The 12447-nt window shown below is 41.9% G+C and overlaps 1 protein-coding gene across 1 annotated transcript; it reads right to left on the bottom strand.

Moving 5' to 3' along the window:
- Nucleotides 1-1747: 1747 nt before the first annotated feature.
- LMOD2 (leiomodin 2) lies at nucleotides 1748-10173 on the bottom strand. The gene is made up of 3 exons (XM_025380125.1): nucleotides 9744-10173; nucleotides 2856-4208; nucleotides 1748-2316 (listed from the first exon to the last, which is right to left on the bottom strand). Exons 1-3 carry the CDS (start codon nucleotides 10014-10016, stop codon nucleotides 2290-2292), a joined length of 1653 nt encoding a protein of 550 aa, XP_025235910.1. The 5' UTR covers nucleotides 10017-10173; the 3' UTR covers nucleotides 1748-2289.
- Between the last annotated feature and the right edge of the window lie 2274 nt (nucleotides 10174-12447).

The following is a 12447-nucleotide window of genomic DNA, read 5'->3' as shown; positions in this document are numbered from 1 at the left end:
AATCAATGACCCAGTTTATCAGCAAACTTTTGCTCCTCTGCCTCATCAGACTGGAGGTGGAAGCTGTTCACCTCTCACAACCCTTTGACTTAGAAGAGCCCTGTCTTCACGCACACACAAGGGTCAGAGGAAGGGAACACCTGCCTTGGCTTTCTGTTCTAAATTCACACACCTGCACACATACATGCCTTTTAAAAACCTATATTTTACCTTTTATTTCCTTGAACAACAAGAATGAATGTAATTTTGAACACAAGGTGAAAATAGTGACGTCTCTACCAAGGGAAATGAAGATCTCCACTGTTCTAAGAACGGTAAACCTTGGGAGGTTGAGTCTGGATGGAAGAAGAGAGGTACAGTGACACAAAAGGAGCATGAGCTTCACAGTCAGAGACACCAGGCTTACCCTCTCTGTACCTCAGTTTACTCATCTATAAAATTGCAATAGAACCTTTTAATGTTGTTGTGAAAACATGAGACAACTTAGTTCAGAAAATATAAGTCACCTTCCCTCCCTCACATGGAATCAGGGCACCAACTAGCTCATGGGCCACTGGGATCCTTTTTAAGTGATGATGTCAGTTGTTATTCTGTAAGAGAATGGCTGAACAGCAGAAACAGACTCAAAGAGCCAGGCTGAAGGACTATGGGAGAGATTTTCTAGTGAAACACAATCCTCTTGACTGGAGATAATCCAAAGCTCTGTATCTGAAGCAAACAATTATTTACTGGGTGACCCAGAGAGTTTGCCAAGACCACTGTTAGAATCTGTAGGACGCAAAGGATACATCACTAATCATAGTTAATACAAAGGACTTTAGAGGGACTTATAACTTTCATAAATTACAGTGGAGCACTAGAGTGAAGTGAAGGTAATTCAGTATGTCTTTCTCTTATTTGAATTCAGACACTTCTTGAGTGACAGGGGTAGAAGGATAGCCGGAAAAATTGCATGTGCCCCATGTCCCCATGTCTATTTTGTGAATGTCGGCATCGTTGTGATTTGTGTAGAGACCTACTAGACTAAGGCTTATCCAAGGAGAGTTCAAAGAGCTACTTGAATCATCCTTAGCATCAGCCCAAATGTAGCTTTGAATTTAGGGGTCTTATCTTCCAGTATTCCTCTAGCACTTATTTCCTTCCTACCATGAAACTTCTTTTCAATTTTATTCCTTCAACAGATCATTCATTTTTATAACAAATGATTGAATCGACATCTGGGTATCTATGGGACTTCTGGAAATATGGAAGCATCAGCTCCATCCTGGGTCTAGCATCCATGAATCTAAGATGGTAATGACCACAGTGGGGATCTTTTCACAACTTTTTATCTCACTTTGAAGAAAGTTCTTACTGGGCACGCTGGCTTACACCTATAATCCCCGTGCTTTGAGAGCCCTGGGTACAAGGATCTCTTGAGCCCAGGAGTTGGAAACTAGTCTAGGCAACACAGTGAGACCCCGTCTCTACAAAAAAATCAAATTGTTAGCCAGGTGTGGTGGTGCATGCCTGTAGTCCTAGGGACTCCAGAGGCTGAGGCAGAAGGATCAGTGGAGCCTAGGAGTTTGAGGCTGCAATGAGGTATGATTGCGCCACTGCACTCCAGCCTGGGTAACAGAGCCAGACTCTGTCTCAAAAAAATAGAAAATAAAAAAAATTCTTGCTTGCAGTCCTTTAGAAAGAGATCTGATCAGATTTTCTTGAACAAGAGGAAACAAAGAAAGGCAAATGCTTAGGACCCAGACCCTTTTTGGGCGAGAATGTAATATTTTTTAATATCCAGTAATGTTACATACACACCTGACAGATGTATCAACTCACAGAAAAATATTAGTTTGGCTTTTTTAAAAAAGGGAAAAAACTTCAATACACATGTATCGAGATTACAAAAATCTGACAGATGTATCAAGTCACAGAAAAATATTAGTTTGGCTTAAAAAAAAGGGAAAAAACTTCAATCCACATTTATTGAGATTACAAAAATAACAGCACATTTCATGAACTCATTACAAGTCGGAGTTACCAACACACCCAGAGATAGGAAGAGCATCTTTAAATTAATTGCTTCTTGCCAATACAAATCTCACAACATAAAAAATAAATTTATTTTCATATTTACAGAAGAAACATGCTGATTGTTTCTTAAGATTCTCTTCGGAATTAATGGGCGAGATTATTTTTAAAGTCAGGGATCATTTTGAATTGAAGAAGTTATTTTAGAAACATCTCACAATGCATTTTGTGTAATACCACTGAACAGTTCTGCATCCTCTTCTAGAGATCGTGTTTTTATCGCAGGGCTTCTGGAACTTCCACCTACAAAAATAGCGGATTTTCTCTCAATGAAACAACACACGTGATAAGGGAAAAATATCCATAGGATATGTCTCTAGCAGTACCCTCTGAGAAGAACTCAAGCATAGGTTGATTATTGCTACATGGTAATAATTGTGGTTACCATGTTACACATTTTATGTTATAAATTAGGTATCAAATCAATCACAACTCTGTGGTAAAATTTTTGACAAGTGGTGAATCCTTTTGGAATTTAGATTATATTCCCTGGTTTTCTTCTTAAGGGAATTGGGACATGTATGTCCGGGAGTGTCTTAAAATGGTCCTGGCCCTTATATGACTGAGAGGCTGGGAAAGTGGCCCAGACGTTCCTCTCAAATGGAAATGTGCTCACTTTTGTGCCCACTCCTAACGTTTCAGACTTGGCGTGTTTGCTCTCACATACTAAAATATTGAAAGTACTGATAAGTATTGTGAGAGGTGACTTTGGTACCACCGTGCAACGGAGGACAACTCATTTACTGGATCTGTGCCCCTGTGTCTGTTCTCTGGTTACTTACCCGCTTTAGCTGTTTTATGCTGCTTCCCCGAATTGCTTCCATGAGATTCTCATGAGCTGATCTCTGCGGGGTAGAAGGTCGGGAACTGTCTTCCATTTTCTTCTCTTGCACTGACCTCAGAGAATTTTTTATTTCCTTTAGGACATTGTTTGGCTGTTTCTTGACCTTTTTCCCTTTTTTCTTTTTCTGTCCATTTTGTAATGCCCGTTGGGCACTCTCCTGTTGTTTGATGACTTCTGCAATGTTTCTGGTAATGAGCTTTTTCTCTGGGAGTGGAGGAGGGGGAGGAGGAGGAGGTGGTGGCAGCCTTTGGGAAGAAGGAGGGGGAGGGGGAGGAGGAGGAGGGGGAGGGGGAGGAGGAGGAGGTGTGGCCACAGGAGACAGAGGACGGCTCCTCACAGTCCGGACTTTTTTGGAGAGTTTTGGGGATGACCAGGGTGAGTGCCTGGGAGACACATAAGGTGAAGAGCTAGGTGTTCCTCTTTGCCAGACTTTGGTCCTAAGATTGGGTCCTCCATCATATCCCTCCTGCTGTTTTTGCTCCTGCAAACGTTTTTGCCTCTGTTTATCCATATTTCTTGTCAAAATGCTCGTCATGCTCATTCTTGGTCCTGGGAGCTCAAAATGGTATCCCAGCCTCAGCAGCGTCGTGTTCTCCTTCAGCAGCTTGACAATCTCCATTTCCACCTGGCTGCCCATGATGTGCCTCTGATTGTGGAAACGCAGCTCCGTGAGCACCGTGTTGTGCTGCAGAGCTCTCATGATGGCCAGGATCCCCTTTCCCGTTATGAAGTTGGAATCAACATTTATATTGGTGATGTGCTCATTGACTTTGAGCATCTCCGCAATGGCCATGGCCGCACTGTCGTCGGCATGCGTGTTGGCCAGACTGAACGTCTTCACCACAGTGTTGTCCTTGAGGGCTTCAGCAAAGCGGGTAAGGGTCTGTGTTGTGATGTTCTCAATGTTGTTCAGATTGACTTCTGTGGTGTCGGGGTCATTGCTTTTAATCTTGTCCAAAGCGTCCTCAATCACTGTAGGATTTCCACAAGGGTGAATGGCAGCTGGGGACTCTGTGTTTCTTCCATTGCTGTCGTTGGTCAAATTTATGTTCTCTATTTGACTTTTAAATATCTTTGGCTTAGAGTTATCAGAATTGACACTATCATAATTGACAGTTCCATTAATCCCTTTTGCAGTTTCAATTGTTCTTTCCTCTTCATCGCTGTCTTCTTCCTCCTCTTCCTCCTGGGACTCCTCCTCCTCCTCCTCTGTATACACTTCCTCAGAAACCTCACCGTTACTTTCAGTAAAGATAAGCTCTTCCTCACTTTCCTCTTTGTCTTCTGCAACCTAAAGAGTATGATATCATCGTTAAGCTTCTTAAAAATGATATCATTTTTAAGTACCTTTTTTAACTTGCAAAAGTAGCACATGGCAAGTGACATAAGTTTATAAGGAAAAAAGTTAACAGTCCTCTGCTTCTGATCTGTCTAGTTCTCATGACCAAGGCTGACATTTGATTGCAATAAAGAGCAATAGCTTTTTCTACAAACATTTCTCTTGTTTTCTGCAGAATATCCAGAATTCAACTTATTGAATAAAATTCTATAATCATTTTGCCAATCTGAACAAATAAATCAGAACTTCAGCTTTGGAAAACCTTGATAAATTTGTCCACCTCCTGAGGACCGACTCTTACTGGTTAACTCTCCATTTACTTACAATGTAGCAAATTCAACCCTCCCATCTGGAATCACTCTGTCTTATTTCTCCATCTCAAGCAATCAAATGACAACAAAAATATACAATATGTTAATGAGTTCCCCTTTTTAATGCTCAAAAATTCCCAAATTTGCCATCCATAGCAGATGTGAGAGAAGCCAACCACCCTCTGTCAGGCCTTGCCTCAGTGTAGACAGAAGCAGAGCTGTCATTTGCTCCTCCAGCATTTATCTGCCTCTGCGGTAGAGCCGGCACAGGGATTCAGAGACTCTCTGAATCACCTGAGAGCTGCCTCTGTAGCTGTCCCTTATCTGGGCAAGGGAAGTCTAAAGGCAGGGCTGCTGCTCAGGACAGCAGGAGGTCAAAATCCAGTTCGATGTACCTTGAAACCTCCATCTAGTCCAGGGTTAAATGAGACAGACTACAGAAGAACAGGTGGGAAAGATAATCACCCTTGGCACCCACTAGATTCTAACCAGTAAAGTGGATGGAACAGCAGAGAACAGTAGAAAATCTTGAAGTAAGCCATTGCCCCAGCCTGATGGTCTTAAATTATTTAGCATGTATCAATTATGAAAGGCTTTCAGGCAAACACGATTTCATTCTATCTTTGTCTTTCCTGTTTACAAGACTTGCTGTACAAAGAAGCCCAAGTGACCCCTTGTTTCTTTTTTTCTTGCTATCTTTTCTGATTTTTACAAAAATAAAGGTCTAGAAATTGCTGACAGAGTCTGATTTTTTTCTCCTGCTGTCTCTTTAGTCCTTTCTCTTTATCGTTTCTGCAGCCCTGGGACCCTGCCCTGTCCTCCAAGCCCTGATTCTTCTCTCTATATTGGCAACTTTTTTCTGACCCCAAGGGTGCCCGCTGTCTGAGGCATGTGGATCTAGCTTTGGAAAACACCGCACTTATCTCCAGGCTTGTTTGCCCAGTTGCTGTCACAAAATAGCCTCCAGTTATCCACTCTTTGGAGTGGCAGGCACCAAGCGATGGCCTGGGGAAGGGGTCAGCCACTCCTGGGATGACTTGTCCAGTCTTAATTTACTCCCTTTTACTCCCTTCTTCAGGAGCAGGGAGGGAGAGAGACGGATACTCTGTGTGTCTGCGTGTGTGTGTGTGTGTGTGTGTGTGTGTGAGAGAGAGAGAGAGAGAGAGAAAGGTTTGGTGGCAGCTGGCTGCAAGTCACAATGCAACAACATAAGAAAAAGAGTGTGGCTCTAGCCAAGTCTGCGGGCATATGCGAGGGGAGAGAGGAAGCCTTCCCTGTCCAGCAGTGAAACAAATTGATTAACCCGAGAAGGAAAGAATTGTGGGCTAACTTCTCCTCATCCCCATTCCACTCCAAATTCCTTATAATTCTAGTCCCTGTAAAGCTGTGTGTGTTCATGTGTTTGTATGTATTTTTAGCTGTTTTAGTATTTGGAGGAAAGGCGCCTGTCTCAAAATCCAACGTATACAGCCTTGTATGACACCATTACATTTTATTCCCTTTGGTTTTTTAAAGACCCTCTGGCTCTATCTGCAAGATCTGTTTTCCCCTCGTAATGTACCTGGACAGGTAATACCTGAAACTGTGAGTTGTCATATAGCATCTACATGATAGCTCTCCCAGAAAGCCTTCTTTGACATCCCCTCCAATTATCCCTCCAATGCATTCCCGTAGCACTGTACTCGGCCCCAATAAAGTACCTGTCACTCTTTATTTTGGTCACTTGTTTTCCCCAGCAGACGGTTAGCTGTTGAGAGCAGCGGACCATGTCTGCTTTGCTCACCTAGCACAGTGCTTAGCATGTAGTAGGAGCTCAATAATTATTTGTTTACCGAATGGCTCTAAGTTGACATTGGTTAACCACAGCTGAGAGTTAGGACTAGACACAGGAGAAAGGTGACAAGCCCTCCCAGTTTGCCTGAGTGCGAAGGCTTCCCCAGGATTTTAGTCATGAAATCTAGACAGTCCCGGACAATCTGAGATGATTAGTCACCCTAGGTGGGGGACGTCTGCAGAAAGAAGAACAGAAGGGGAAAAGGTGTCTACAGAGGCGAGGTGAAAGGATGCAAAAAACAGACTTTGCTCACTTTATAAAATATTCTGTCCCTAGGGGCCTGTTTTATGACAGATTTCCTATATGCCACTGCTTTGGCATTAACCCTGATTATTTGAAGAATGGAGGTGGGAAGGAGGGTGTAGAATGAGGAGGTGGGAGATGAGATGTCAAGGGACTGGACAAGGAAAAGGGGAATGTTAGCAAACTTAGAAAACAAATCAGGTAATAAGAAGAGTGGCCATTTCTCCTGATTGCCTCCCTATTATGTATGTACATATCACATTCAAAGTATGTGTTAATTGACTGTTTATGTTATTGGTAAGGCTTCTGGTATACAGTAGGCTATTAGTAGTTAAGGTTTGGGGGAGTCAAAAGTTATACATGAATTTTGGATGCTGCAGGGGCAGGAGTTGGTGGGCCTGACCCCCATGTTGTTCAGGAGGTAACTGTAGTTGAGCGGTTCTTAAGTTTTACTGTGTGTCATAATCACCTGTGAGAGCACCAATTGTTGGGCCCCATCCCCAGAGTGTCTCATTCATCAGATTGAGGGGAGCTCTATAATTTGCAGTTCTAAGAAGATCCCGGGTAATGCTGATGCTGCTGACTGGGCACCCACAATTTTGAAATGTTCTTTAATTTTCAGGTCTATGTAATTAACAGTTCTGTTAACTTCTAATGAATTTCTTAACCTCGCCTTGTCTCAGTTCCCCAGTGCAGAAAGTTAAGAATGAAGTGAGATAATGGGAGAAACTCATTGGCACCTGTGCTGAGATTGAACCACTGTCAATAGGGGAGCTAGACCATTGGGATTCTAGGGTCCCTGGGAGCTCCAGTGTGGCGTAAGTTTGTGTAAGCCCAGGTGGGCAGAAAGTCTGCAATTCAACAGGTGTTGCGTCTGCTTTTTGTAAGCCTTTACAGAGCCAGCCGCCTGATAATCAGTCAAGACCCTCCGCTCCTTCTCAGGGTCCCTACTTTACGGCTTTTCACTTACGCATCTACCTTGTTCCCCCAGCCACCCCACAGTTGCATGGAGAGTTTTCCTGTTGTGGGAATTGGATTTGCACCCTCCATCAGCAAGCTCCTGCTCATCACGCTTTGCAACTACAGAGAGCTGGCCAGCAGGGAAAGTACTGGGAGAAAAGTTAACTAGCCTAGAAAGGAACTGAAGTCCATCAACACAGCAGCCTCTCTAATTGAGCTAATAAGCCATTAGCAGGGATCAGCAAAACCTTTGGCAGGATCAGGTGGGTTCATCCAGCTGACGACAAGTTTTGCCCTTTGCTTCCACCACTGTCACACATTGTGACATTAAAAAGTCTTTGTTGGATTATTGATACACTGGTTGTATAGCCTGGATATTCTGAGACAGTTTTATTCTTTCTTTTTTTTTTTTTTTAAATGAGACAAGGTTTCGGTTTGTGGCTCAGACTGAGTGCAGTGGCACAGCCGTAGCTCACTGCAGCCTCAACTTCCCATGCTGAAGCCATCCTCCCACCTCAGCCTCCTGAGCAGCTGGGACTACCACTTGCTAATGTTCCACCACTCCCAGCTAATTTTGTTTGTTTGTTTGTTTGTTTTAGAGATGAGATCTCACTATTTGCCAGAGCTGGTCTTGAACTCTTAGGCTCAAGTGATTCTCCTGCCTCAGCCTCCCAAAAAAGTGTTGGGATTAGAGGTGTGAGCCACCTTACCTGGCCAGTTTTATTAGAGAGTTTTAAATAATTGTGATAATAATGTCATTATTATTCTGACACTCATTATCATATCAAAGAAAAAAAATCCCTCTTAAAACAATGATTGTGGAGGAATTGACCTGCCCAAGTACTGACTTGTATGTGTCCTTCCTTCTAACACACCCCTTCTAGCTGCTCAATACCATGGCCTTGGCAGACCCTGGCCGGATCCCAGTGGCCCTTCCTGCAATGATTGACATGGACAAAACTCACACATATCTTGCTGCAATTGTGGCCCACATAACCCTATCATCAAGATCATCTAACAGCCCTAGATTAGTGCTGTGGAAGTCTTGCCATTGGCTTTAGGCCATTTTGACTTTAGATGACTCTAACAGAGTGCAAGGGTTTTAAACTGTTTCTCCTGACCTCTGTTCTTCCATAATTCCGAAAGAATTTTTTTTTGTTATATGGACACTTTATTATCATTACTATTTTCCCAGAGAATAGTAGTCTTTTGGACTTCCTGCTGGTAATGACTCATTTGGCAAATTCAAAGTAACCGTTTACTGGGTAGTACACAAGAGATTCACAGACCTGAGCTCTGATATAAGCACATTTACTAATCTCAGGATCACCATTGTAAAGGAGACAGAAATCTTAGAGATCATCTATACAGCTGTGCTGCCCCTGAGTCCTCAGATGAGTTTCAGGATGTGTTATCATTTTGAAATTCTATGCAAAAGTTGGTGTATTTTGCACAAACCCAGGGCTATTTTAAGACGGTTCATAACTTATCAAAATTTCAAAGGGGTTCTTGATACACAAAAGAAACACTGTCTCTAACTCCCTCGATATCCAGAGGGAAAGCGAACCCTGAAGTGACTGTTCAAGGTCTAACAACATGGGAACAGAGCAGGGACTCTTAACAAGGCCCCGTGACTCTCAGTGTCATGTACTTCCCACCACCCCACACTTCTTGGTGTTGGAACAGAACTATTTCACCATAGCTACTATCACAGTCAAAGGAACCAGTGTTCCCACTTTTGTCTTTATAGGAGAGAATAAATGTACTTAACTGGAAAAAAAAAAGTATACATGTTATACGTACACATATATCTTAGGAACATTACCAACTTATAGCTCCAACAAGACTTATGTTTGGCAAAATATTGAATCCCATACACTGGTTTAGAATTATTTTCCGCTTGAGCTTTCTGTTTGTAATCAAAGAGCCCCAATTAAGAATTTTACATGTTATGATCCATTGGGTGACCATAGCATTTACATGATTATTTCAGCCTGAGAAATGATTTAATAGCAAGTATAATGGGTTATAGAAAAATTCAAGTGATTAGAATTGAGAAGTTAGGGAAAACAAGTGTCTAGGTTGGGGGTGGGGTGATGGGGAGGTGGGGTTAGCCAATGAAAAGTCCCGAGAGCCTACCTTTCCACATTCCCCCAGTCTCTCCTTCTCCAAGAGTTTTTGGGACTCCTTTTCCCAATAGGCCATCAGTGCCTCTCTGCTGAATGTCCCTGTGGGGGTTTTCTCAGTCAGGCTCTTCTGCCTTAGCCCCACGGGAAGGTTGCGGTCAGGTTCAATGTCTTCCAACTCTCTCTCTAGCTCCTTCAGCTCCTCAGCTGACAGGGAGGCGAGGAGTTCATCCTCGTCGATGGATTCATATTTACTGAGTCCTCTTCGGTAGCCAAAGGTAGACATGGTCCCTGCTTTGTCAGACCCAGAAGGAGCTTGAAGGACCAGGCATTCAAGGCAGCCAGAAGCAGGCAGGGAGGCAAGTGGTAGACTGGTCAACAACTGGTGCTAGGAGTGGCTGCGGGAGCCTTTTAAGAGTGGTGATACAGGGCTGTGACAATGCAGAGAGGGGTGAAAGCATGGGCTGTTTTAAGCATCAGACGTCAGCTAGACATTTGAACACAAAGAATGTCACATCGGTGGTGGATGGAGGTCTCAGAACCAGCGGGGATTATTAACATACTGGCCAGGGCCATATTTAGCTGAGCCTGATAGCTCATGAGGACAGGCAGAGAGTGTTTCAGATAAGGAGTAACATAGTTCTTCTCACTTTGTATTCAAACAACAGGGGAATAAAATTTATTTTGAAAATGACTTGCCGCCACCACCATGGCCATGAAAAGATTTTTTCATTATAATCTTCGGGTTGAGAAATGTCTCCACAGTACTGCATGGGTAGTTATTCTGGTTCTTCTATAAACATACTGTGGGTGCTACTGATGGGGAGAGAAGGTCATAATAATATATTTCATAATTTTATTGTACTTTGCGGTTTACAAAGCACTTTAATCAGTTTTTCTAATCATAAATCCTGTGAGATGAATAACATGATTCTCATTTATAGATGTTGGCAACTGAGGCATGGAGAGATTAAGTGTAACGTCAGAAGTCAGAGAGCTGAAAGTACAGAGAGGTGTCTCTCTCCACTGAACGAAATGCTTCCTCCTTCTCACCATGATTACCAGTGAAAAACTAGACTTGCAAATAAAACTCTAAAAAGACAAACCATAGTACTGGGTATGATTTGTTAAGGACTGACATTATGCCATTCCAGTGCTAAGCATTATCTCCTTTAATTCCACAATCCTGTAAGGGGTACATTAGTGCCCATACTTTACTAGTACACACTCAGAGAGGTTAAGTTACTAGCATGGGAGCACAGAGCTAAGAAGTGAGACAGCTAGAATCTGAGCCCAGATTTGTACCTGGCCTGAAAATGGAAGAGATGTGAATTTGAAATTATATATACAACTTGATCAGTATGTATTATATATATATGCAACACATTTTCTTATGTACTCCATACATTTGCACAAATTAAAAAAAGAAAGTATATATGACCATTTTGTTATATGTATGTTCAAATAAACCCATAGTTTGTAGGACTTCATAAATATAATACCATTTTACAGATATGTAAAATCTATTAAAGTATTAATGCAAACAAAAATACATTTATCAATACATGTATAGTACATGATATTCTGATTATACCCTCAGCAGCTGGTGAATATTTGGGTTGTTTCTAGCTTTGGGTTTCTAGCTTTTATCTATGAATACAGTTTCTATGAACATTTACATACAAGTGTTTGAGTGACCTCAGGTTTTCATTTATTTTGAGTAGCTATGTAGGAGCTGAATTACTGGGTTATATGATAAATTTACTTTTTAAGAAACTGTAAAAAACTGTTTTCCAAAATGGCTGCACCAATTTACATTCCCATCAACGATGAATGAGAGTTCCAGTTTCTTGACATCCTCACCTATTATTGATTGTCTTTCTATTATAGTCATTTTACAGGGTGTCAAATGATAGTTTTAATTTTCATTTCTCTAGTAACTAATGATGTTCATCATTTCATATGTTTATTGACCATCTTATATCTTCTTTGGTGAAATATTTATTCAAATCTTACCTCCCACTTTTTAAAAAAAAATTTTGAGACAGGGTCTTGCTCAGTCACCCAGGCTGGAGTGCAGTGGAGTGATCATAGCTCACTGCAGCCTCAAGCTCTCGCTTATGGCCATTTTAAAATTGGGTTAATTATCTCCTTATTATTGAGTTGTAAGAATCTTTATATATTCTGGAGACAAATATTTTATTAGGTGTATGTTTGTTTTATTCTGGAGCTTGTCTTTTGGTTCGTTTTGAAGAGCAAACTTTTTAAATTTTGGTGAAGTCCAAGTGCAATTTATCAATTTTTTTCTTGTATTGGTTGGTGTTACAGTTAAGAAATATTTTTCTGGCCATGCACGGTGCTCATGCCTGTAATTCCAGTGTTCTGGGAGGTTGAGGTGGGCAGATCACTTGAGCCCAGGAGTTCAAGACCAGCCTGGCCAACATGGCAAAACCCTGTCTCTACTAAACATAAAAACATTAGCTGAGCATGGTGACAGATGCCTATAATCCCAGCTACTCCAGAGGCTGAGGTGGGAGAATCATTTGAACCCAGGAGGCAGAGGTTGCAGTGAGCCAAGATGGCACCACTGCCCTCCAGCCTAAGTGACAGAGCAAGACTCTGTCTCACAAAAAAAGAAAAAAGAAAAAAGAAAATTTTTTTCCAACCCAAGGTCACAGAGATTTACTCATATTTTCTTCTGAAAGTTGTATAGTTTT

The sequence above is a fragment of the Theropithecus gelada genome, chromosome 3, assembly GCF_003255815.1.
Source record: "Theropithecus gelada isolate Dixy chromosome 3, Tgel_1.0, whole genome shotgun sequence".
NCBI classification, from domain to species: Eukaryota; Metazoa; Chordata; class Mammalia; order Primates; family Cercopithecidae; genus Theropithecus; species Theropithecus gelada.
The sequence above is the reverse complement of the archived record's forward strand: the minus strand, read 5'-3'. Positions and strand labels throughout refer to the sequence as shown.